The sequence below is a fragment of the Pongo abelii genome, chromosome 1 (genome assembly GCF_028885655.2).
Source record: "Pongo abelii isolate AG06213 chromosome 1, NHGRI_mPonAbe1-v2.0_pri, whole genome shotgun sequence".
NCBI lineage: Eukaryota > Metazoa > Chordata > Mammalia > Primates > Hominidae > Pongo > Pongo abelii.
The window spans coordinates 49,451,524-49,477,625 of record NC_071985.2 but is presented as its reverse complement, the minus strand read 5'-3'; the positions used below and the strand labels follow the sequence as shown (position 1 = coordinate 49,477,625).

The 26,102-nt window shown below is 39.3% G+C and overlaps 1 protein-coding gene across 4 annotated transcripts in view; it reads left to right on the top strand.

The window, feature by feature from the left end:
- Positions 1 to 26,102, top strand: part of NR5A2 (nuclear receptor subfamily 5 group A member 2) — a 139,237-nt gene that overhangs the window by 61,893 nt on the left and 51,242 nt on the right. For all 4 annotated transcript variants that reach the window (XM_024238087.3, XM_024238082.3, XM_024238090.3 and 1 more), the window contains 2 exons: positions 10,918 to 11,037; positions 20,526 to 20,673. In XM_024238087.3, coding sequence (XP_024093855.2) covers positions 10,918 to 11,037; positions 20,526 to 20,673 — 268 coding nt within the window. The remainder of the gene's footprint in view (positions 1 to 10,917; positions 11,038 to 20,525; positions 20,674 to 26,102) is intronic.

Sequence of the window (26,102 nt, the reverse complement as noted above, 5' to 3'; positions counted from 1 at the left end):
TATTTATTTATTTGGATTTCAGTTTAAGTATTTTTAACAGCATGTCTGCTATGTGGTGTTTTTAATAGGGTGTCTGTTAAGTTTTAGTTCTTTGCCCAAAGTTACCTGGTTAGTGAGAATACCAAGATGGGTGCCCAGGTCTCTGAGCTCCAAAGCTATGCATTTCCTTATAGTGTTTAACAGCCCTGGCATCTACTATAATGCAGCCTGGCATCTACTATAATGCAGCCTAAAATATATGCATTCTCTCTGTTTCTGTATTGTCTTGATTTATCTTTGTAATAAAACAGACCATTAGAAAGTTGTGCTCTAGGACCAAATCATCTTGGCCCTTCTTAACATTGCCATCAGCGTACACTGAGGGCATTCAAAGGAACACTCTCTGTGAGGCTAAAATATCGTATCTACTGTGGGGATATTGTTAGAGCCCTGTTTACATAATCTGGAATTCTCTGTCTTGGAAAAACCCACAAATTTTGCTCAGGAGTCCAGTAGTAGGAGAAGCTGTTTTGCAAATAACTGCTTTGATTGTTATATCATGTACAAATAGAAATCATGTCAGTAATGGTGCTCTGGCTGCAAGGAACCAAATTGTGGCTCATTTGCAACGACTGAAACAACCCTTTTGAAGCTTATTTTGGGGCTGATCCTGATCCTTGGCTTTGACTTATTTTCCTGCCTTTATTTCCCTTTATCCTCATGTCTTCATTTATCCCATTCATCTTATATGTGAGTTTATTCATCTCACATATAAACTGCTTCCAAATCTTTTCTTAAGGATGTGACATTATCCATATCTATATATGCATACATACAGATATTTACTGTTGAATTATTGGTTCCACAGAGTGTAATACTTTGTATGCTTCCTGATGCACTAAGTATTTTGCAGGGCTATGTCTTGTTGGTCCAATTCATTTATAAGTTCCTTGAGGATAACAAGTAGGTGTTATATTCATTCAAGTCTTGAGAGTCCCCAGCACTAATCTATGTTGTTTGATTTATTGTTGATTAGGGTATATCCACAATCTGAGAAGATAAATGATTCCTAGGTTAAACATGCCCTTGTACAAATCATCCTTGTTCATACCAGTGTCAAAAAATCAGGGGCTAGGTAGGCTATGAAGTTTGTCAGTACACGAATTCCTATGTTCTTTACTTTGCAACTTCATGAAAGAGTCATCCTACCGCACTAGCTGAATCATCATGTTGAGCACAACTCTTAAGGGAAGTATGGGAAAGCTAACCCAGGAGTGGCAGAGACCTCCTTTTCCTCCTCTATCTTAACATGTGTACATGCTTTGACTTTGAAGCAATGGAATGTGATTGATTCCATAAGCCACTTGCAAAAATAGTCCCATTACCTGTTAGTGCTCACCTTAATCAGATCATATAAATTATATGTGGCTATATATGGAAACATAAGAAACAGAAAAGTCTACCAGGACTGCGGTGACCAAATTCCTGAGTCCCCAGATATGATGAACTTATCATTAGTTTGTAATTAATTGATATTTCAACAAGAAGCTTTTTGAAACGTGGTTAAGAGGAAGAATAAAAGCTGGCCAAACTTTGTCCTTTGGTTTGACAAATTCTGAGAAGGTAGCTATAATTCTATGCAAAAGAAGCAGACTAAATTACATTATATACCCTGGTGATTATATGTTCTTCACAGTGCTGTTTAACATTTACATACAATACTGTAAACCTCAAAGCTGTCTCTCACTTATGTAATTACCTCACAGTTATATAAATGAAAAACCTGACATTTAATAAGTGATACTAGCATATCTTTATATATAAAGTAGTGTTACATTTAACATCCCTGGGGGCTAGGTATACCGTGTATACCATGCAGATGGATGTTCTGGAAAAATGAAACTTAACTTTGGAAACATTACACTTTGAAAGAATTTTAAAAACTTTTGATAAAGACTCTCTAATACAAATCGCACCATTCCATGACTTTTTAAACAGAGGATTTGATAAGCCTGTTCCCAATGACTTGTCATGGTTGCGAATGCTCACTGTTGGACCCTGGGTTACAGAGTGGTTCCTTTAGCGGTTCCTGAAGTCTAGGCCTCTGACTGAGTGACTCTGGATTGAGCTGTTCAAGAAGCAGAGGACCAGCCTGTTTTGTTTTCTGTCTCCCCCTTCTGCTGACAGCTATCGTGTTCATTTCCCAACTGCTGCTCTACTCGTTCACTTTACACCTAAACATGTGAACGTCGGCCAGGACCGAGGAGGCCCTGCTTCCCTGGAGATTAAGGATGTCAGCTGAATGACAGCCACTAACCTCCACCCCTACCTCTGCTTCACTTCCAATTTTACTTCCCTTTACTCCCATTCCCAATTTATGAAGTTCCAAAAATCTGGCCCCCAAGACAATGAAAGCTTATTTTGTACAATTTAATTTTCAGTCTATATGCACTCAAGTTTTGAACCCCTTACTCTAAGAATTTTGCACAACCTAAATCCATTAATGCAGGTTAACATATTACAAAAGGTTACATGAATATAGGAATAATAGTATGGGATGGAGTTGATCAGGGAAGACTTCCTGAAGGAGACGCCTTTTAGAATCGTTTCTCAATGCATTGATGGATATTTTAGGTAAGGTATAATGCTATATGTCTTGTTGCTAGGACCATGAACTCTTCAAATATTGGCTCTGCTGCTTATTTGCTGTGTGACATATGGAAAGTTACTTAACTTTTCTACCTCAGTTTCCTCATTGGTAAAATGAGGATTATAATAAATTCTGCTTCATCGAGTTGTTGTGAAGATTAAATGAGTTCATGCATGTAAAACTCTTTTTTTTTTTTTTTGAATTGGAGTCTCACTCTGTCACCCAGGCTGGAGTGCAATGGAGTGGTCTTGGCTCACTGCAACCTCTGCTTCCCAGATTCAAGCAATTCTCCTACCTCAGCCTCCCAAGTAGCTGGGATTACAGGCACATGCCACCACGCCGGGCTAATTTTTTGTATTTTTGGTAGAGAGGGGATTTCACCATGTTGGCCAGGCTGGTCTCAAACTCCTGACCTCAGGTGATCCACCAGCCTTGGCCTCCCAAAATGCTGTAATTACAGGTGTGAGCCACCGTGCCTGGCCTGCATGTAAAGCTTTTAGGATAGTGCCTGAGAGTACAATGTAAGGGTTTCCCAATAGCGGTAGTAGAAGTAACAAGTCATAAGCAAGATAACTACAGCAAAGAGGCAATGCTTACCAAAGAACTAGGATGTAATAAGAGCTGAAGTTGACATGGGAAAGGACATTTAAAGAAAAACTTCTCCATCTTTTTCATTATATAGCTCATATTTTCAAAATAATATTTACATGTCACAGCAGTATCAACAAAGCGGGTTGCTCACAGTCTGAGGCAACTGCCCCCAGTTTCTGGCTGCCGCAGGCCAACCTAGGCTGGAGGAGAAGTAGGCACACGGATAATCTACTCCCAGCATACACTGATTAGGGAGATCTGGTTTGGTGAAGATTTTTGAAGAGAAGTCTAGGGAATTTGGAAAAGGTGATTGTCCAAAGGAACAGTGTGACCAAAAGAGATAGTTGTAGTAACTGTATATGATAAAACAGAACAAGAGGGAGAAGTATGGAGATGGTGTAGGTCCAGATTCTGGGGGACTACTGGGTGTGATGTAGATGGGAGATGAAATGAATGAAAACTGGGGTTTGGTGGGAATAGAAAAGAGAGAGTCCAGATATGGCAAAAGGAGGTTAGGGGGAGGTCCTTTGTGCTCCATTGGAGAAACATGGAAAGGGGCCAGCATAGCTCAGTTATCCAAGGAAGTGTTGATAGATAGGACTTTGTATTATGGAACAGCAGCAGCACAATTAGAAAGCACATTGGAATCACCCCCAGTTATCTCTGGGCAGGGAAGAACTTCTGGTTAAAAATCTATTGAGTATTGCAACAATTGTCTAGGGCGTTTTACTGGCTCTTAGTTCTCTTGTACAGTAGTGTTTTTAGTGCTTGTTTAATCATTGTTAATGTGAAATCATTTTTTCTTGGACTTTGTAGCAGTTTATTATAGAGGTTGCAGATAATCATCAGTGTTTTTTATGAAAACAGTAAAGGATTAATGCAGTTGTGTGTCTGTCCTGCCCAGAGCAGGTTCTCATTAAGATATGTTAAGTTGATTTTGATTTGTTTGGGTTTTAATTTTTCTCTCCCGTCTTCAGAACAAACTTCTATAAATGTCATCATTGTTACAAAAAGAGATAGAAATTCATCTTTAGGGATTTTTTTTTTCTTTTTGCCAGAAAGAAAAAAAGAAGGAATAATAGCTGGACTTAATTTGTAATGATTCTGAAGCATCTTCAAAATCATTTTCTTTCCTTTTCTATTTTTTTGAGACAGAGTCTCACTCTGTCACCCAGGCTGGAGTGCAGTGGTGCGATCTCGGCTCACTGCAACATCCGCCTTCTAGGTTCAAGCGATTCTCCTGTCTCAGCCTCCGGAGTAGCTGGAATTACAGGCACGTGCCACTATGTCCAGCTAATTTTTGTATTTTTAGTAGAGATGGAATTTCACCATGTTGGCCAGGCTGATCTCGAATTCCTGACCTCAAGTCGTCTGCCCGCCTTGGCCTCCCAAAATGCTGGGATTACAGGCGTGAGCCACCATGCCTGGCCTTTTTTTTTCTTTTTTGAGACAGAGTTTTGCTCTGTTGCCCAGACTGAGTGCAGTGGCGTGGTCATGGCTTACTGCAATCTTTACCTCCTGGGCTCAAGGTATCCTCCAGCCTCAGCCTCCTGAGTAGCGTGAACCATATGCATGTGCCACCATGCCTGGCTAACTTTTTATTTTTTTTTTGTAGAGACAGGATCTTACTATGTTGCCCAGGTTGGTCTTGAATTCCTGGATGCAAGTGATCCTCCTACCTCAGCCTCCCAAATTGTTGGGATTACAGGCATGTGGGCCACCTTGCCCAGTCTCATTTTTTTTTTCCTACATTATACTTTGTTCCAAGAGCATTCTAACAGGAAACACTGAGAAAGAGAGAGAAAAACAAAGTGATTCTACAAGTTAAAACCTGCTTCAGCACATCCTTCTCTGACCCCCGGGAAGCCTCCCCAAGAAATGGAATGGTATAAACTACTCCTGTTTTCCTTGTGCATATGGCATTATAATAATGGATTCACACTTCTGTCTCCTCTCATTGGAGTGTGAGTTTCATGAAGGCAGGGATTGTATTTTAATACTCTGTTTTCCCTCAAGTTTCTAACACAAGACTTGACACACCAAAGTTAACGATCAGAAATAAGAAATTAGTTCATGTCTACTTAAAACTACCAGTCCATATTGTAGAATGTTTTCTTTAAAAATCTCTTTCTTAAAGTTTAATCACTGGCCAGACTCCGGGGCTCATACCCATAGTCCCAGCACTTTGGGACACCAAGGCAGGAGGATACCTTGAGTCCAGGAGTTCGAAACCAGGCTGGGCAACATAGTGAGACCTCGTCTCTACAAAAAAGAAAAAAAATTAGCCAGCATGGTGGTGAGTTCTGGTGGTCCTAGCTACTCAAGAGGCTGAGATGGGAGAATTGCTTGAGCCCAGGAGGTCAAGGATCTATGATGTCAACTTTAAAAAGCCTCTGCAATAAGGAAAGTAAAATAACAGCTTGCTGGACTATTAAAAGGCAAATGGGAGGGGGCCACAAAAACGTTTTGATAGGCTAAATGTGAGCTTGACAAAGGTCTACACATTTTTCTTCTAATTGTTGGCCAGATTCACTCTTTTTTTTTTTTTTTTTTTTTGAGACAGAGTCTTGCTCTGTGGCCCAGGCTGGAGTGCAGTGGTGCCATCTTGGCTCATTGCAACCTCTGCCTCCTGGGTTCCAGTGATTCTCCTGCCTCAGTCTCCTAAATAGCTGGGATTACAGGCACCTGCCACCATGCCCAGCTAATTTTTTGTATTTTTAGTAGAGATGGGGTTTCACTATGTTGGCCAGGCCGGTCTCGAACTCCTGATCTTGTGATCCGCCCACCTCGGCCTCCCAAGGTGCTGGGATTACAGGCATGAGCCACCATGCCCGGCCTAGATTCACTCTTCTTATGAAAAAGTACAAGTTTCTAATGATTAACTTTCTGGGTTGTGGGAAGTTGTGCTTCATAACAATATGGGACTTGTATTCCTTTACACTCTCATCTATAATATCAATATAAATAGTTTCTCTGATAAGTAACTAGGTTTCTGAGATAAGCCCTTCCTTTTATTATAGCTGATAACACAAGATTATATGAGGTGGTATTGCTAACCACTAGTGAGAGGTTTTGCTATATAATGTGGAACTTACACTTCCTTGGTCTTCTTCCCAGAACTGCCTAGATGCCACTCTAAATTGTTTATTGACAGCATTAATACCTGGAGAATTTGCTTAAAAGAAGGAGACTATTTTTCTCCCCTTCCTTCTTCTATCCCCACACCCATAACTCTGTTTTTCTTAAAAAATTAAAAATCTTCAAAATTGTCAACATTGCTCAATTGTTGAAAACCAGGGAACAGGCCAGCCATCACATTTACCCTATTTTTTTATTCATAGAGCTGCGTAAAAACTGTTATCCAAAGCACCGTGAAGCTGCACACTCACCAATTTCAAGATAATATAAAATATCACATAATCAATTATGGAAAATAATGAAACGGAATGTTGGCATAGAAAACCTCCTCGGACAGTATTAAAACAAGGAATCAATTGCTCAAGTAGCGGGGGTTGGGTGTTAAAATTACAATCAGTCAAGTCTTTACCAAGGGCCAGCTGTGAGTGCAGACCTGCAGGGCACGTGTGAGAGGGGTCAGATGCAAGTTGCTGAGGTAGTCACTGCCCTGTAAAGATTGTCATTAATTCTACAAACAATGAAAGAGTTGTTTGCTTATGTTGTGGGCTAGGTGCACAAGATACACAGAAAACTGCAGAAGTAAAAGTAATTCAGTCATTTGTTCCTTCATTTAGCAAGCATTTATTAAGTGGCTTTTTTTTCTGCCAGGAACCATGGAAGACACTTGGGAGCTGTAGCTTCAGAATCTGTCCCTGCCCTCAGGGAAGGCAGAAGAATAGGCAAACAATCATAATACTTTGCAAAAGCAGGGAGATTATAGGAGATGCCCTGTTAGACACAAAGGAAGACAGGATAACGTGAACAGCACAGAATATAAAAAAACGAAGTACTAATTACAGGAAACAGGCTCAATTTCACCTATTCCTGCAATTTTTAGAGAAGCAGAAGAACAGAGGATATGCAGATTTTGAAGTGTGTCCTCAGCATCCTAAAAGAAAAGAAATCTAGGAAAAATCAGACTGTTTTTTGTTTGTTTTGAGACAGAGTCTTGTTCTGTCACCCAGGCTGAAGTGCAGTGGCACGATCTTGGCTCACTGCAACCTCCACCCTCTGGGTTCAAGCAATTCTCCTGTCTCAGCCTCCCGAGTAGCTGGGATTATAGGCGCTTGCCACCAGACCTGGCTAATTCTTTAAGAGACGGGGTTTCACCATGTTGGCCAAATTGGCCTCGAACTCCTGGCCTCAAGGGATCTGCCCGCCTCAGCCTCCCAAAGTGCTGGGATTACAGGCATGAGCCATGGCACCCGGCATCAGATTCTTGTCTTACAATTTTAGTATGCCTTAATTGTGGCAAGGTCTTGTTACCATAACTATTTCTGTCAAGTTATATATGAAGGACAAGAACCATCAAATGCAAATGAAGAGGAAGACCCCTTGATGAGATGGCTCTAGAAGACATACTTCTGTGTGTGAGTGTGTGTGTGTGTGTATGTGTCAGGGTCTTGCTCTATCACCCAGCCTGGAAGGCAGTGGCACAGTCATGCCTTACTTTAGCCTCAACCTCCTGAGCTCAAGCAGTCCTCCCACCTCAGCCTCTGGAGTAGCAGGTGTGTGCCACCACACTTGGCTAATTTTTACATTTTTTTGTAATCTCCCTATATTGCCCAGTCTGGTCTTTAACTCCTGCACTCAAGTGATCCTCCCACCTTGGCCTCCCAAAGTGTTGGGATTATGGCTGTGAGCCACCACACCTGGCTGACATACTTCTCTTAATTTTCACCCACCTTTTCTCCTTTTGTTCATGGCCAGCAGATAGTCTCAGTTCTTCCATTTTTCCACCTGCAAAATGGGAATAATAAATTTTCTTGTTGTATAAATAGGTTCTTTTTTTTTTTTTTTTGAGACGGAGTCTGGCTCTTAAGCTGGAATCCTTTTTAGGTGTCCATAAATAGACTTTGGGGATTCTACAGTCCCCCACCCACTTGGAAATTTGATGCAACATTAACATGTATGGTAATTGTTAATAGGGAGCCAATTTCAAAGTAAAGTATTTTGGGCTTCCCTGAAATAAGTGCTAAATACTAATACTTCACATCACAGAAGAACAACATAACAAAACCAAATTACCATCATAGACTAATATATCTGAAATAAGATGCTGATAGTGTATGAGAATATAATAAAACCCAGAGAGAGCAAAGTGCACCTGGCTTTGAAATCACTTCTTAGCACCTGAGAGGATCAGTTCCTGGAATCTGCTGTGCGTGCAATGACATGCATATTTATTGCTAGGACGTTAGGCCGCAGCTCCTTGGGTCAGCTGTTGGCAGGGAACATTTGGGCAGATCTGCATAAGCTGCTGCCCACCACCTGGATTGTAAAACCACATGCCATTCTGGAGACTTTCCTTCAAAGAAAAATGTGAACTCTCACTGTCAACTAAACCACTAAATACTGTTTGGGTGAACATTCTCCCGCACCAGAATCATTTTCAAAAAGGCAGTGACTGCATTTATCTTGTCCACCCTTATATGCTAGGGCCTGGCACTTATAACCACCAAAGAATTGGCTCTCAACAATAGCTATTTACTTAATGAATGTAATTGTTTTGGTCAGAACATACTTACTGGTTTGAAACATTTCTGATGGACATGTGCTCGGGGATGCCTTTTCCTGATCACAGAGCTTGATTATGGCTTCGATTTCTGTAAGTAATTTCTTTTTCTCTTCTAAACAGCACTTACATGATCCTCCAGTTGGGAGCCTTCTGTTAGTTGTTATTTCTGCATTTGTGTGTTGCTTTACACTTCACAAAGGGCTTTCCCATCCATTATCTCATTGCATCTTCACAAGACTTGCCCCATATATTTTTAGCTGAGAAAATATAAGGCTGGAGAATTAAGCAGCTTGGCCAAGCTCTCATAGCTAGAAAGTGTGGAACTGTGCCTCAAATCCTTGTTTTTGCTCTACGTTTGGTACTTTCTTGAGCTCACTGTGTCCTGAACTTGTGGAAATAAAGTTAGCCAGAAACTCTTATCACTACTAATATATCAGTGACAGCTATTCAGAGTCTTATGGAATGGCCACATAAAAATGAATTTAATAAAGTGAGTTAAATGTATTTGTTTTATAAAATTCTAGAGCCTCTTGATATAATTTGGAGACAGCCTAGATTGTGAGAAGGAGAACGAGAATTCTTATTTTGAGATGGAATCTTGCTCTGTCACCCAGGCTGGAGTGCAGTGGCGTGATCTCTGCTCACTGCAATCTCTGCCTCCCAGATTCAAGTGATTCTCCTGCCTCAGCCTCCTGAGTAGCTGGGATTACAGGTGTGCACAACAACGCCCAGCTAATTTTTGTATTTTTAGTAGAGTCAGGGTTTCACCATGTTGGCCAGGATGGTCTCAAACTCCTGACCTCAAGTCATCTGCCCGCCTCAGCCTCCCAAAGTCCTAGGATTACAGGCATGAGCCATTGTGCCTAGCCAATAAGTCTTTAGACACACTCCTGAACCTCTCTGACACCCCTGTTTTCTCATCTGAAAAAATGGGTACCAGTTCTGCTAACTTCAAAGGCATGTTTTGCACGTCAAATCTAAAATACACAAAAACTCTTAAAAATATTACATAACATATAAATGTCAGTTGCTTTTTCAATGATGTATAGTGTGTGTCTAAACATGGCCATCACATTTGGGTACACCAAGGTTTTTGTCCGGTAAACATCACAAAACAAAAAGTAAACTGATACAAATAGCTATAGAAATGGAGAAATATGCTGTCCATATTTAAATATGAGGACTGGACACGAGACAGATGTGCATTTGTCATTGAAGAATGCAGTTCCCTGGAGGGGAAGGTGGAACGTGCATAAGATCCCTGTTATAATGTAGCACTTTTCATTGTAATCCTCATAGCAACCTTGTCAGGAAGATACTTACTGTTCTTGGGCCCGTTTTTCAGATCAGAAAACTGAAGTTTAGAGAGTTTGTGGCAAAATTGTCCAAATTATAAAAGAAATTCCAGTTAGCACCGACATCATGCTTGGTGAGTGTTCTCTTCAGTCCAGCACAATTGGACTTTCAGTTAACACTGGTTACAAAATGGGCTGTATGTCTTTGTCTCCAAAAGTCATATGGGCTGTAATGCTAATTTTCTTTTATATTAATTCTTTTGGCTTGGCAGTTTGCTAATATCTATGTACTATTTCAGCTTCACTTTAATGTACTGTATTCACTTTTAGATATATAAGCATAGGCAATCTGGGGTCATTCTAATGGGGCCTACTCAAGACAACCTGAGGCACCTGGACCTAACTCTAATAGCTCTATTAATGTTAGGTAGACCAACTTAATGGAGTGCATTCTCCTAGCAGTTCATTGATTATAAATACTTAGCTTAAGTACCTACATGTGTCCTAAAAAAACTATTTGTCCGAATGAAAATCCTGATTTTCAGGAGCAGTGATATGAATTCTGGGCACCTGCGCTTCAGTGACCATGGGTGGAGACTTTCTTGTTTATATGTAGTCCTCTTATGTTGAAAATTACACAAAAACAAAAAAGTAGTGAATAACAGTGTCATTTTTTGTTTTTTTGTTTGTTTCTATTTCTTTTGCAGGTTGATGACCAAATGAAGCTGCTTCAGAACTGCTGGAGTGAGCTCTTAATCCTCGACCACATTTACCGACAAGTGGTACATGGAAAGGAAGGATCCATCTTCCTGGTTACTGGGCAACAAGTGAGTGTGGAGACCAAAAAAAAAAAAAAAAAAAAAAAATAGCGTCTTTTTATTAAGCATGTTCAGAATGGCCGAATTTAACTAGGTCAGAAGCACTCTTGTGCTTTGAAAGGGAGAGATTGGCTGCCAATAATTTAGAAAAGATGACTTGGTGCACTCTGTTCCTGCTCTGATGATTATAGTTAAACTTGTAAAAGCAAACATAATCATGAACATTCTGCTGCTTCCAGTCTGCTGGGACTGAAAGTCCTGCTTACAAGTGTCCAAAGAACTGGTAAATCAAATGTAATGATTAGTACCCAGGTTTTCATTTTCCTCGAGCTTCTGCTTTAACCCAAGACAGTTGTTTGTCAGTTATAAGGTTTGTTTAAAACCTTATAACTTGTGGAGTCCTTACTATTTTGGAACAATATTGGTGAACGAGATGGATTTGGATGTCATGAATAATTGAAATAGTTGGTATAAAGGCAAATGAGAAGGGAGGGGAATTTCAGTTTTCAAGATCCAGTCATTCAAATGAAAGATAGAAAGAAAAAAATTACTGTTAGGTCCTACATCTTTCTGAACAGATATTTGTTTGATCAACAAATATTTATTGAGCATCCTATTCTGTGCTAGTTACTTTTTTGGGGCTTTGGTGTTTATTAGTGAACAAAATAAAAAGGTTCCTGCCCCCGCGGAACTTAATGTTGTAGCAGGGAGAAGCTGACATTAAACAATAATCCTAAGAAACAAGCCTGTAATATGTTAAAGGTCAAAGTGCTATGGGAAAAAAAAAGAAAGAACCAATGAAAAGAAAATCAACACTCATCCACAGACATGTGTTGCAGTGTGACCCATAAGTTGCACTGTGAAATAGGAGTGGTTGGTTGGCTTTATTGGAAATGTAACATTTGAGCCAAGTCTTAAAGGAGGAGAGACAGCTTTGTGAATGTCTTCGGAGAGAGTCTACTTAATGGACCTAACCACAACTTTACAGGAATTTAGGCAAGTCTCTCCAGTTTCTTACCCTCCATTCTACAAGTGATGTGCTATTTAAATAAATGTGTGGGACACAGTGATTCCTTCAATCCTTTGGATCATACCTATTCAGGGCACCACTGCATTGTTCAGCAATGGTGACTTCAGTACTCAGGCACCATGATCTTTTACGTCCAGCCATAAATGTTTATGTGCTGTGAAACCACAGCAGTGCTATTTGGAAATGAAGGGCTGTCTCCACATCATTTGCTGTATTATTAATCAAAATTTCCCAATCAAATTAAAAGCAAGCACTATTTCAGAGTTTTTGCAAATTGGGTCAATTCAAGCATCTCCATCACTATCTGGTCCTTGCTATCTGCACCTCTCAGGAGAAAAGCGTTGCAGAGGAGAAAATAAAGTCTCAATGGGTTTGACTTCCTGTGCTTTCAAATTTTTGTTTGGCATTTTCATTCTGGGACCCAAGTCTTTGGAGAAAATGTACCCATTTTCAGAGTCTAATCATTGGGTGTGCCTCCCATCTTCACCGAACTAGGAGCTGCATTGGAAGTACAAGACTGTGCCCACAAATTAATTTGATTTCATTTCCTTCTGAGTTTCAGAAATGAAATGGGTTTGTGCCATTCTTTTTCTCAAAGCACTTCCATTCCTGCTCTTTAGAAATATTTCTTATTTCACATTTCATTTTGCCTTAAGTGCTGCCCGTGGGTGAGGGTAATTACTATTTAAAAAGTAGAGAAAAGTGCATTTCTTGCTGTCTGATTTTCAAAACCAAGAACAATCAAGGAATGGATGGTATTATAGTTTTTCGGATCAATTACTGGTGCTTTGTGTTTTGTCATCAGAACTGAATGAAGAACTCCGTGGCGGAGAAATAGTCATTTCCTTATATGTTTCCTGCAGCCTGGATTCTTCTAGCTCCCCTCCCCACCCTTTAAAGTGTGCCACAGGTCTGTCAGAACCCCTCCCTTCACTTTTTTCATCCAGTCCAGTGACTACCCTAGTAATGTCCAGTGACTACCCTAGTAATGATTAGTTGTAATCAGACGTTCTCATTTATGGCAATTATGGTAGACGTCTTTATTTTCTTTTGCAGAATATCTAGACAAAACGTTTTGAATTTATCTCTGTGCTTCTTGCGTTTCATAGGATGGAAGCAAAAGTGCTACAAAGGAAGACTTCAAAAGCCTATAACCTCTCTATCAGAATGAGACAGATATCTTAAAGCAGGGTCATATACATGTACTTCTTTTATATCCTCACGGTACCTGGCACAAAGCTGAATATGTTGGGCACATGATAAATATTACCTGATTGAACTAAATGAGAACTATTGTATCTCTCCTGGTTGCTTGATTAAAACAAATTAAGTATAATTTTTTTTGAGAATTATAAATACTTCCCTGAGTGTAAAAATGGGAAAATTAGATTTTTGCTAGAACAACAATACATTACTTAGTGTACACAAATTTTAAGAAGGTAGTTAAAACAATGATGAGTGGAAGGAAAGGAATATATTAAGTATAAGAGTAAAGCAATATGCTAGAGGAAAACAGGATTTATAAAAAAGAGGCCAGGCACAGTGGGTCACGCCTGTAATCCCAGTGCTTTGGGAGGCTGAGGCGGGCGGGTCACTTGAGGTCAGGAGTTTGAGACCAGCCTGGCCAACATGGTGAAGCCCCATCTCCACTAAAAATACAAAAAAATTAGCCAGGCATGGTGGCATGCGCCTGTGGTCCCAGCTACTTGAGAGGCTGAGGCAGGAGAATCGCTTGAACCCAGGAGGCAGAGGCTACAGTGAGCCAAGATTGTGCCACTGCACTCCAGCCTTGGCAACAGAGCGAGACTCCATCTCAAAAAAAATAAAAAATAGAAAAGAGGTGGAAGCTAGGAGATATATATATATACACACACACAAACATATACATATATACATATATATACACATATATATACACACACATATATATGATATGAAAGTAGTTGAAGGAAGCAAAAAAAAAAAAAGAAAAAAAAAGAACTGCTTCCTGTTATGTTTATAATCCAATAACAGTTGAGCTGTGGTTAGAGTATATTTTCTTTACTAGGGCAGACCATGTGCTCTCTGGTGTGTGTGTGTAAAATTCACACATACAAGTGTAATTTAGAATCGGAACAACCTGTTTTCGTGTCTCCATTCCAAAACTTCCTGGCTACGTCATCTTTAGCAAGTCGCTTTACCTTTTGAGGTTCAGTGTCCTCGCCTGTCCAGTGGCAACTATGATGTTATCTACCAGAGAGAACTGCAGTAGGAATTACAGGACGTATGCTGTGAAATGCTGACACAAAAATTAGAAGTCATCAAAACTAGGCTAGAGCAAGGCTGACATTTATGGAGTCAACAACCCCACGAAGAATGGACTATTATCCCTCTTTGGCAGATGAGGAACCAAGGCAAAGAGAGATGAAGTGGTTGATTCAAGGTCAAGACCCATCTAGTAAGTGGTAGAACAGATGGTCAGATCGAGGCCAACTAGTGCCAGAGTTTGTGTTCTTTACCAACATGCCCCCAACTCACAGATGCTGCAGAGCTTGCCTTCACACTGGCATTTAATTTGGTCTTCATGTGTAATTCCAGTGCATGACAGACTCTACGGAAATTCCAAGCAAAACAAATTCATTTCCTTTTTTATTGAGACTAAATGGATATGCTTTTTTTGTGGTTTAGTTAGTAGTTTGTTTTTGGGAGAATTTTCTATATGGCATTGTAAGCACATTGTTACAGTACATTTAAGTTATTCAGAAGCAATTTTAATGTGATTGTTGCTTAGTGTTATAAAATTATTTTAATATTAAGAAAAAACTAAAACTAAGAAAAAATCACTCATAATGCCACCACTTGAATCAACTTTTTGTTGAATTCTCTTCCAATCTTTGGGGGAAAACATGTATCTTAACAGGATTTTTCTCATTTTTCTAAATAAAATAACTTGCCTGCCCCAGAGACATATTGACCTGCTATCATGGATTTGTGTGGAATGTGAACTTTCAAACACTGCTAGAAGTATATTTCCACGAAGCACTGTATTAAGGCCATGTTGTTGATATCATGGGAAAAAAGTAAATGGTATTACCCCAATACAGCATGCAAAATTCCCCTAAAGGCTTGGTACTCACCTGTAGGAGATAAATACATTTTTTAATTTAGTTAAAACAAATGCTTCTGATGGCCTGATAAATGAAGGGAAATCAAAGATGTAAGGGGAAAAACATTAGACACAGCTCTGCAGCCAATAGTGATAAGAGGCGTAATTCATCCACCTAATTAATGACTGTAATGACTGCCCTTTGTATAGTGCTTTTCACTGTGTACTTTCACAGGTAAGCCCCATTACACAGGGTCAGAGAAAGTGCGGGGAAATTTCAGAGGAGGAAGTGCAAAGAGAATAAGATGGGTGTTCAAAGCTGTCCAGATGATTCAGCTTCTATAAGGAAGTGCCTTACCCCTAAAGTGAGGATATTTGATTGTACTCTCCTTTGTAAGTTGAGGAAGACACCGTTGCTTAAAATCCTTCTAGGTCAGAGGAACAGTGACAAGCAATTACTAGATGAAACTTTAACTAAACTCGCCACCTTTTTCAGCCTCAGCCACAAGAAATGCAATTCACTCATTATAGATTTCCAGGTTTACTTCCGGTATTTTCTCAACTGCCCTGTTGAGAAAATGATTACTTCTGAACAAATGAAAATGTTTATACTGAGTATTTTGAGATTGGCAAATAGGAATATTAAATGTGCCTTAGTCCACAGTATCAGGAATGAAGTCCCAACACAAAGGGAACACCAGACAGTGATTTTGTTTCACCTTGAAAGCATGTATGTCATGTCTACACATTGCTTTATAGTGACCCTTTGGACAGATGATAGAGGAATGCAAGACCCCAGGTGCTCCATAGCCCAGTCTTCTGGCTTTTTCTTACTAAATACAGTTCACTGTAAATAATGTGGTGAATTTGTCATAGCAGAGGAAAAAGAAAAAGAATAGCCTGGATTTTAAAAAATGAGTGACTATCCAGGAAATTGCTCCTTGGAGCTTGAAAAGACAAGAAAAATAAAATAGCACAGCCTTTCTCTTAAGCCCAGTGGCTCACAAGTTTGCTTAATAAATGTTTGCAGAATTGAATCTGTTCATAGTTCATTCAGAACTAGAGAAACTAAAATAGCCCCACTGCAAAGAGCAGCCCAGGACACCAGTACAGTGTATATTGAAATGAGGACTCAGTGTTTCACTTAACCCTATAAGTTAGCTATTATGTTTTAATTGTGTCTTTGAATCAGGCATCTACATAAATGTATATTAAATAGCCTTATTAAGCAAAAAGGAAATTAGGATTATCAATAATATTAAGCACTTCAAATGTTCTATATAGTCACAACTTACAGTTATGAAAAGAATTATTTCCTATCCAATATTTTAAAAACTATACACGCACATATGCACACATATATCTATGTATGTATAAAATAATAATGTACTTTGAAGTGGGGTCAGCTTTTAATATTTGCATATTGTTGCTAATTAACAGCCACTGTAACATCATCCTAAGGGAAAGGTCTACTGGCAACTTATTGTCTTCTATTATTATGTATCATATTAAAATGACAGGCATCTTATACAAGTCATCAAAATTTCAGTGATTAGAATTAAAAGCAATTTAGCTAAAACTGTTTCTACTTTTTCATGATGAGTGAAATTTATCCAAAGGGGACATCAGTTTAGAGTATTTCTTCAATATCTCCCTTGAATTTAATGACACAAAGATTACATGTAAGAGAGCAATAAATTAACTTTACTAAGTACATAAAAGACAAGGCCAGCTGCTCCTGAAATGAGCACAAACTCTGCATTCAACAATGAAAATATAATTATGTTTGTAATAAAATGTAAGGAAGTTGGAGATCTGAATGTTGTTTCAAGAATAAATCACCCATCCTTCTTTAGAGCTGTGCAATTTGATAAATTATCCTTGAAAGAAATGTTTTCTAAGCCCCCATTTAATAAGCATGTTTGAGCTTTCAAATTAGCATGTAAATAAATGTATAGCTATAAAGTTGTTGGTAAACCAATTGATTTTTTGAGGTCCATCTCACTAAAGGTCTCTCACTAAATATATAATCCTATGAAACAAATTAGATTCCTTCCCGTTATAGTGTACTACATTTTCACGTATGAAATTCTAGTATTTGAACTTACTATTATACACCTGTTAGAACTATACACAACAATATTTAATTAATTCCACCTTAATAATGGAAAATTAATACCAACGTATTTGTGTTTCATTTTAGTATGGTCTTCCTGGTTCAGGCCTTAACTAGTGATATTTTTTTCTTTTTTCTTTTTTTTTTTTGAGAGAAGTCTTGCTCTTGTCCCCCAGGCTGGAGTGCAATGGCGCAATCTCGGCTCACTGCAACCTCCGCCTCCCAGGTTCAAATGATTCTCCAGCCTCAGCCTCCCAAGTAGCTGAGATTACAGGCATGCGCCACCATGCCTGGCTAATTTCTCTATTTTTAATAGAGATGAGGTTTCACCATGTTGGCCAGGCTGTTCTTGCACTCCCGACCTCAGGTGATCCACCCGTCTTGGCCTCACAAAGTACTGGGATTACAGGCGTGAGCCCCCGCGCCTCGCCTTTTTTTCTCTTTTTTTTTTTTTTTTTTTTTTTTTTTGAGACAGTCTCACTCTGTTGCCCAGGTTGGAGTGCAGTGGTGCAATCTCAGCTCACTGCAACATCTGCCTCCTGGGTTCAAGCAATTCTCCTGCCTTAGCCTCCTGAGTAGCTGGGATTACAGGCGTGTACCACCACGCCCAGCTAATTTCTGTATTTTTAGCACAGATGTGGTTTCACCATGTTGGCCAGGCTGGTCTTGAAGTCCCGACCTCGGGTGATCGACCCACCTCGGCCTCCCACCCACCTCGGCCTCCCAAAGCACTGGGATTACAGGAGTGAGCCACCGCAGCTGGATCTTAACTAGTGATATTTACTACAATATACTTTGTATATATTAAGCTACAGCTGCAGTGCATTCCGTTGATTCTAAGCTTAAATTGATAATCTTGTCCCATCTATGATTCTTGATAATCATATAAGTGAGAGGTACCTTATTATCATCACCTAACTTAACTGCCTTATTTAAAGATAAGGACACCAAGGGATGGAGATCTATACGTACTTGTCCAAGGCTCTTTGTTTGTAAGAGGAGCATTGGCTCAGGTCTCTTACCTAGTCTGAGGCTTTTGCCACCACTGCTGTACCATCAGGGCTTCCTGGTCTCATTCACTCATCTATCCTATTAGTCTCAGTAAAATTTGTATTATTATTATCTGAAGTAGTTGACTATGTGCAGTTTTTAAAGAATTTATAGCATAGGCACCTTTTTAAAGTAAGAACTTTCCTTAAAGTAGAAAGTTCCCCTGTAAGAGAACTGGCAAAATGATAGTTGAGACGTCACTTTGTGTGCTCTGCAAATAATCCCAATGTGCTCCACAAAGTTCAACAGCGTGTCCTGCCTCCTTCCAGCTCAGGGTTCAGGTTGTCCAGGTACTGACCCTTCTTTCACACATTCTGAAACAGAAACCACAGGAGTTCTTACAACACTTGATGTTTAAATTTAGTGCGTAGATGCCAGCACCTGGCTAAAGCAGGTAGACAGTGCTGTACATGATGCAAGAGCTTTCCTCTAACACACATTAACTGTGGCTTTTTCATGCATAGTTGATTCTATATAAACTGATTGACACCTTTGGGGGTCATCTTTCCACTGACTCATAATTTTTCTCACTCTTGAAAAAGGTTTCTGTACACCCAGTATTCTCTAGTTAAAGCTGAAAATTCAACTCATCATATTTACACAATAAAAAAAAATCCATTCTGCCTTGTTTTTAATTGCAAATTCTACTCAAGGGACTAGTTCTCCTGCTTAGGAGGCAGCCCTGTGCCTTCTCCTAGAGAAGCAAGTGCAGTCAATTATGGTAATGAAATGTCAATAAATATAAAAATTTAATACAGTCTGCTCTGGGTGAGTGGCAGATGAGGACTTGCCTCCCAGACAAATTTGCTGCTGCTGCAAATGTTAAATGCACCTAAAAAAGTATCTGGTTGCCTGAGAGCTCTCCAGTAAAAGGATGGGAGCGTCAGGTACCAACTGGGCTTTCCCATTATGCTGTAATCGCAGCAGCAAAGCCAGTGCTATCACTGACAGCCATCCCAACATCTTAACTTACTATAAATTGAACTTCTTATGTCCCCATGAATAATCTAAGATTGGAGCCTAGCAACACTTTTTTTTTTTTTTGAGACAGAGTCTGGCTTCTTCCCCCAGGCTGGAGTGCAATGGCACGATCTTGGCTCACTGCAACCTCCACCTCCCAGGTTCAAGCAATTCTCCTGCCTCAGCCTCCCCAGTAGCTGGGATTACAGGCACATGCCACCACGCCCAGCCAATTTTTGTATTTTTAATAGAGATGGGGTTTCACCATGTTGGGCCAGGCTGGCCTCGAACTCCTGGCCTCAAGTGATCCGCCCACCTCAGCCTCCCAAAGTGCTGGGATTACAGGCATGAGCCACCGTGCCCAGCCAGCACTTTTTATTTTTTTAATGAAAAGGGAAATAAGCCTTTTTTTTTTTGGTTCCAGACAACAGAATTATTCTCCTAAAGTTATTGCTGTCTTTAGAGAGAAACACATTAATCTGATGTAATCTAATGTAATCATCTGAGAATAGCAGTTTTATGTCACGGTTTTTAGGAAACAGAAAACTAAAGAATAATTTATTTGTATTTATTTTAAATTTTTAAATTAACACTTCTGCTGTTCTATAAAGAATAAATGTGATTCTTTCATCATCCACAAACATGCAATCTTGAACTATGATTACTTTAAAATGTCTCATAATACAAGTAGAAATGTATCTGCCTTTATTTTCCTCATGCAGTAGTTAATATTGTATATACATAGAACACTCTCCTGGATTCACTTTTCATGGACAGTATGTTTTTCTTTCACCTTATTCATGAGAGTTAAAATTTTTTATCTTATGTGATGATGTAGTTTCATAATATAAAAAAGGCATATATACTTGAAAAATTTAGGTAGCCAAAACCTGTTTCCTACAAAGCTTATCAAAAGTGATTATATTTATCAGACATAGTAATTCTGATGCATTTTAGAATCATGGAATGTGCCTCAAACTACTTTCATGGGGAAAATCTCTTCTGTTATCAATCTGTATTGTGGCCAGGTACGGTGGCTTGGGCCTGCAATCCCAGCACTTTGGGAGGCCAAGGCCAGAGGATCACTTCAGCTTAGGAGTTCAAGACCAGTCTGGTCAAATAGTGAGACCCCACATCTCTATTCTATTTAAAAAACCCGTATTGCCATCTGATTTTACCCATGGTTCTTAACAATCTCAGGTGAAATATATATTGCTGATTCTGATAGTCCTTAAAACTGTGATTCTGTATTGCAGGTGGACTATTCCATAATAGCATCACAAGCTGGAGCCACCCTCAACAACCTCATGAGTCACGCACAGGAGTTAGTGGCAAAACTTCGTTCTCTCCAGTTTGATCAACGAGAGTTCGTATGTCTGAAATTCTTGGTGCTCTTTAGTTTAGGTAAGAAATCCTTTTCTCATGCTGTGCTCAACCAACAATTGCTAAATGATGTTGAAGTTCAAATATCTTGTGGTCCATGTGTGTTTTTGTTGTCAATATAATGCCCTTCCTGTCAAATTATGAAATCTTCAAACATGAATCTGTTTTCATATATATTTCTGCATGATGCATAGCCCTTCAGTGGATACGTTGGGGAATGGAAAATGAGTTATTCAATTGACTCATTAAAATGAGTCTTGGTTTTTCTTCCATAATATACAAATAAGCAATAACCAAATAAAGCTATGACAAAGGTTTAAAACAGACAGCTTAGGAAAGATGTATGGTATCAAATTTTAGCTATCTTTCTCCCATTGATAATTTCTATGTGCCTTTTGTTTCAACTTGCTACTTACTTCTGTTTTTATTCTTCTAAAATATGAATCATAATTAAAAACCTGTATTTAAATCTCTATTGGGATTAACTAGAGAATGTTTATAACCAGATGCACCACTATGCAAGTACAAAAGATGACAGTTGTCAAGGGGAAAGGATGCTTCTTTAGGAAAGCTTTGGAAAAGAAAGATAACTAAGCAAGACAGATTAGCTAAATCAAGGTTCTCAGTGAGTCAGTTGAGAAAAATCACCACTGCTTGGAATAAAAAAAGGATTAAGGAGATGGATTTTTATTGACTTCAAAGGAACAGATTTTCCTGCCTGTCCCTTACTTGATTTCTGTATTTTGTTGGCTTAATAAAGCCAACTTAAATAAACTTTTTGCCAAGTCCATTTATTACTTATTGGCAGACAGCTGAGGGAGGCAACTTCCCTTGAATGAAAAAAATGCAGAAATCAGATTCACCAACATATGTTTTTTCTTTAGTCTTCAGTTATAAGATAGTTGTGAATTCATATTCTAAGGAATAAAACAATAAAACAAACTGCAAAGTAAAACAGATGTGTCTACTCTCCAAATTTGGTACTTTATTTTTAAAATTCTTCTTGACAGGACTGCACAACTGTTGCTAATAAAGGGGTAGTTTGAAGTAATAGAACCAGAGTTAATTTTTCATGTATAGTCAACATTTAAAATAAAAAGAGCATTTTCTTATTTTGGAAAATGTGATAAATACAACAAAAAGAAATGTTACTGAAAATTTAAACGGACAACAGAATTTCATGGATGTAATGTTCAAAGGTTTACAATGCCAAGACTGGATCCTGTGTGGTTTCTGTATTAACCACAATAAAAAGGAAAGTTCTGTTCAAGTAAGTCTGCATCTTTTACCCGAGAACAGTGTTTAGAATGTTAAAAAGGAAGATAGCAAGCATAGGCCTGCTTGCTGTAATCGCACAAATTATTCTGGTTTATGGTAAGATCTTAGTCTTTTAAACTAGTGCATTTGATCACTAATTAAATGGAAAATGTGGTAATATATGTATAAGAAATCGTATAGCATCTTAGTGATAAAATATTTAGAGAGGGTCATCTCATTTCAATGGTATTTTAAATTAGTTGAAGAAACGTATTACATTTGAAGATGTACATATTAACCACGAGCCATCTTTAGTTTTCAGCACTTTTATCTTTCCTTCATCATTTTCCAAAATTATTATATTCTCTGCTAATACTATGAGGAGTGGGTTGGGCTAGATCTGAGATGCTTTCAACCTTTGAACCTCAAAAATTATCTTCCTGAACAACTGGGCCATGTATTTACCAGAACTTTAGTCATACACTCTGTTGTTTAATGAGCACTTTGATTGTTTCAGGAGCCCAGTACACCAGTGAATAGCTGGCCTAAATGTCCATTAAATCCATGTCTATTTGTTGCTTAAGGAAGAAAGGAAAGCATGGCTTTCAGATCAGAGGTAAATAGAATTCTGGCTGACAGTCTATTTTTTTAGAGAAGCAGGACAAAAGTAACCAGCAGTAAAATTCAAGTAGTTTCTAATTTATGAGTGGGAAAACTTTTTACTCTATAGAAACAGTGGCTAATCAATTTTTTGAATTTCACCTTTATTGAGGTATATAGATAATTAACTTTAGGTGCCTCAGCTAGCCCCAAATGCTGGTTTTACCTGTGATTAAGGGTGAGATCATACCAGAGTCACCCTTGAAAGTTAAGGCCAAGTCCCAAGCTGGTACCTGCTGTCCCAGATGCTCCTTCTGAGCCTCGAGTCCCCTGAGTCTGAAGCCTCCTATGTTTTTGTCTCAGCCCAGCCTTGAGACTCTTTGGTCCTGGAGAAAAATGAAGATTTTGTGGCCTAGTCAGAGGCCAGGGTCTGTTCTGAGAGATGACTGCAGCACTGTTCTCCTGTGAGAGATGAAACAGTGTTTTCCAGATAGATTTGGTGAGAGAAGGTGGGGTGTGGTCCCAAGCAGGTGCAGCGTTCCAAGCTAGAAGCACTGCCAGTGTGAAAGCTTAAAGGCAAGAGAGAGCAAAATGGTTTGGGGAACTGTTAGTTGATGGATATGGCTTGAGGGAAGCAGCAGATGTAGCTAGAGACATAGACAGGAGCCTGGACATGGACGTGAAAGCTGCAGATGCATTCAACACATACTCATTGAGTGCTTACGATGTGTCCGGCACTGAAGAAGGCACTGGGGCTATAGTGGCAAGAAGAAGTAGGTGCCATGGCTTTCATTCTCTAGACAATTAGGAAGTATAGCAGTGTTCTTAAGGGGATGGGGATGCGGTGAATAACTTAAGTCGCTTTGCCTTTCTGGTAGCAGCATGGAAAGTGGACTGGACCAAGAACAGTGCTAGAAACCCTGTTTTCAGAGGTTTTATTTTTATTTTACTTATTTATTTATTTATTTTTTTGCTTTTATTCCTGGCATGCTGGGATTTATTTTTAGAGGTGGTTTTTTTTTTTTAAAGGAGTTTCACTCTTGGTGCCCAGGCTGGAGTGCAATGGCGTGATCTCAGCTCACCACAACCTCTGCCTCCTGGGTTCAAGTGATTCTCCTGCCTCAGCCTCCTGAGTAGCTGGGATTACAGGTGCCTGCCACCACACCCAGCTAATTTTTTTGTATTTTTAGTAGAGACGGGGTTTCTCCATGTTGGCCAGGTTGGTCTCGAACTCCTGACCTCAGGTGATCCACCTGCCTTGGCCTCTCAAAGTGCTGGGATTACAGGCGTGAGCCACCACGCCTGGCCTAGAGGAGGTTTTAATACTCCGTGTGGCTGGACTGAGATGAAGGATATAAACCAGTTATAGGTTTCAAGCCACAAGATGTGGCAGAGTTGAGAAGAAAAAGTCTAGGGTGTGTTTGGAGTTTCTAGATGTCTAGCTGGAATAGAAACATCTACAGGAACAGTAACTGATCAGTTGATTCAAAGTGGGTCCCAATAGCAGTCATCCACTTTCTAATCTAAAAGTCATTCTTCACTAAAGTTTGTTACTGCTGACACAAAAAGCTCATGACAGGACTCAAAAGAAAAGTACAGTGGACTCAAGTCCTTCTAGTTTACTCTCTGACGTTTCCCCCCTCAGATTGTATCCATGAGCAGACATCAGTTGGGTAAGCTGGTCAAGAAAGGAAACAAGTCAAAAATGCCCTCTCAGCACATTTCTCTGTGTATAACATAATAGATTCTGTAGGCCCAGTCTCTGTCAGTTGTTAGTTTTAATGTTTTCTTTACATTTCTAGCACAACGCTTAGTACATAGTAGGGACTTACAAAATGTTTACTGATAAAAATAAATAAATGGGCCAGGTATGGTGGCTCACACCTGTAATCTCAGCACTTTGGAGGCCAAGGTGAGAGAACTGATTGAGCCCCAGGGGTTTGAGACCAGCCTGGGCAAGATAGTAAGACCCCATCTCTACAGAATACTTAGCCAGGTGGGGTGGCAGACACCTGTGGTTTCAGCTACTTGGCAGGATCAGCCAAGATCGTACTACTTCACTCCAGCCTGGGTGACGGATTATTAAAAAATTAAAAATAAACAAATAGTTTGAAACTTAAAGCAAAGCCTTTACCGAAGCAACTCGTGATAGGTAATAGGAGGTGGTTTAGCTAAAAGCCGTATTCAAATACAGGTTATTTTTCAGAGACCAGTTTTTCCAAAGAACTCTCTAATATCTCCTCAAAATTAAATTATTTCTGTTATCAGTTTGCATTCTCCCAGTCTATGAGAGGAGATGTTTATTTATAAGCTCTTTGGGAAAGCTAGCGTGAAGAAAGATTAGAAAGAATATTACTGACTAAAACCAGGTGGCAAATGCATTTCTGTTCCAAGCAAATGCAAGATGATAGGCTTTCAGCCCATGTTAAGTAATAGTAGTTAAGACAATGTTGTACAATTCTTTCTTGACATTGATGGAATCCTGTTTCCAGCAAAATGAATGAGAAAATATTGTATTTGTTCATCATGATAGCTCTTTGCTTCATACAAAATTTCCAAATTTTGAATGTGACATTTGATTATACACATCCCAGGTAAGTTTTATCCTCATGGAGACAAACACCCCAGTGAAGATGGGTTGTGGTTGCCTCAGGGAATGACTCAACTGGCCCAGACAGAAAAGCTACCACCTGCTAAATGTCCTTACCAGCCTGTCACCTGATCCTCATCTGCAGAGAAGCAACGGGCATAATTCAAGAACAAAACTGATTGAAGAGTTGCTTGTTTCATCCACAGGTTCAGTTCAGGCATTCTGTAGTGTCTAGTCACGATTTCTTTATCTTAAAAAAATTAAGAACATTATCTTAAATATAAAAGGTCATCTGAGCAATTATTATAATGTCTCAGAATAAACAGTATTGTTTATTAATAAACAATGTGACTTGAACACAAGTTGAAAGGGATTTTCAAAATGGATAGGTAAGACCTTCAGGCCTTGAAAGAACTTTATTATTTATTCTTCTTAATTTTAGAGACAGGGTCCTGCTCTGTTGCCCAGGCTGGAGTGTAGTGGCATGATCATAACTTTCTGCAGCTTCTAACTCCTAGGCTCAAATGATCCTCTCGCCTCAGCCTCCTGAGTAGCTGGGGCTACAGGTCACACTCACTGCCTGGCTAATTTTTTAATTTTTTTATAGAGACAGGGTCTCACTATGTTGCCCAGGCTGGTCTCAAACTCCTGGCCTCAAGCAATCCTCCCTCCTTGGCCTCTCAAAGTGCTGGGATTGCAGCCAAGAGTCACAACATCTGGCCCTCCCTTGAAAGACCTTAACATCATAATTCGGAAGTAAAAAAACAGTATTTCTAAGGCAGAGCAGAACATTTTTCTCTTTGTTGTGGCTACTTTAAACTATACAAGTCTGACCCCAAACAAAGTGGGGGGCAGGGCTCTATGGTGGTTCTGGTTTTCTTTTTTTATTCTTTCTTTTATTTTATATGTGCTAAGTGAAATGTTCTTGTTTTCTTAGTGAAGCAAAGTTCTTTTATCTGTCAAATTAATAAACTGTAAGGTCCATGAACACATTGTATGTTTT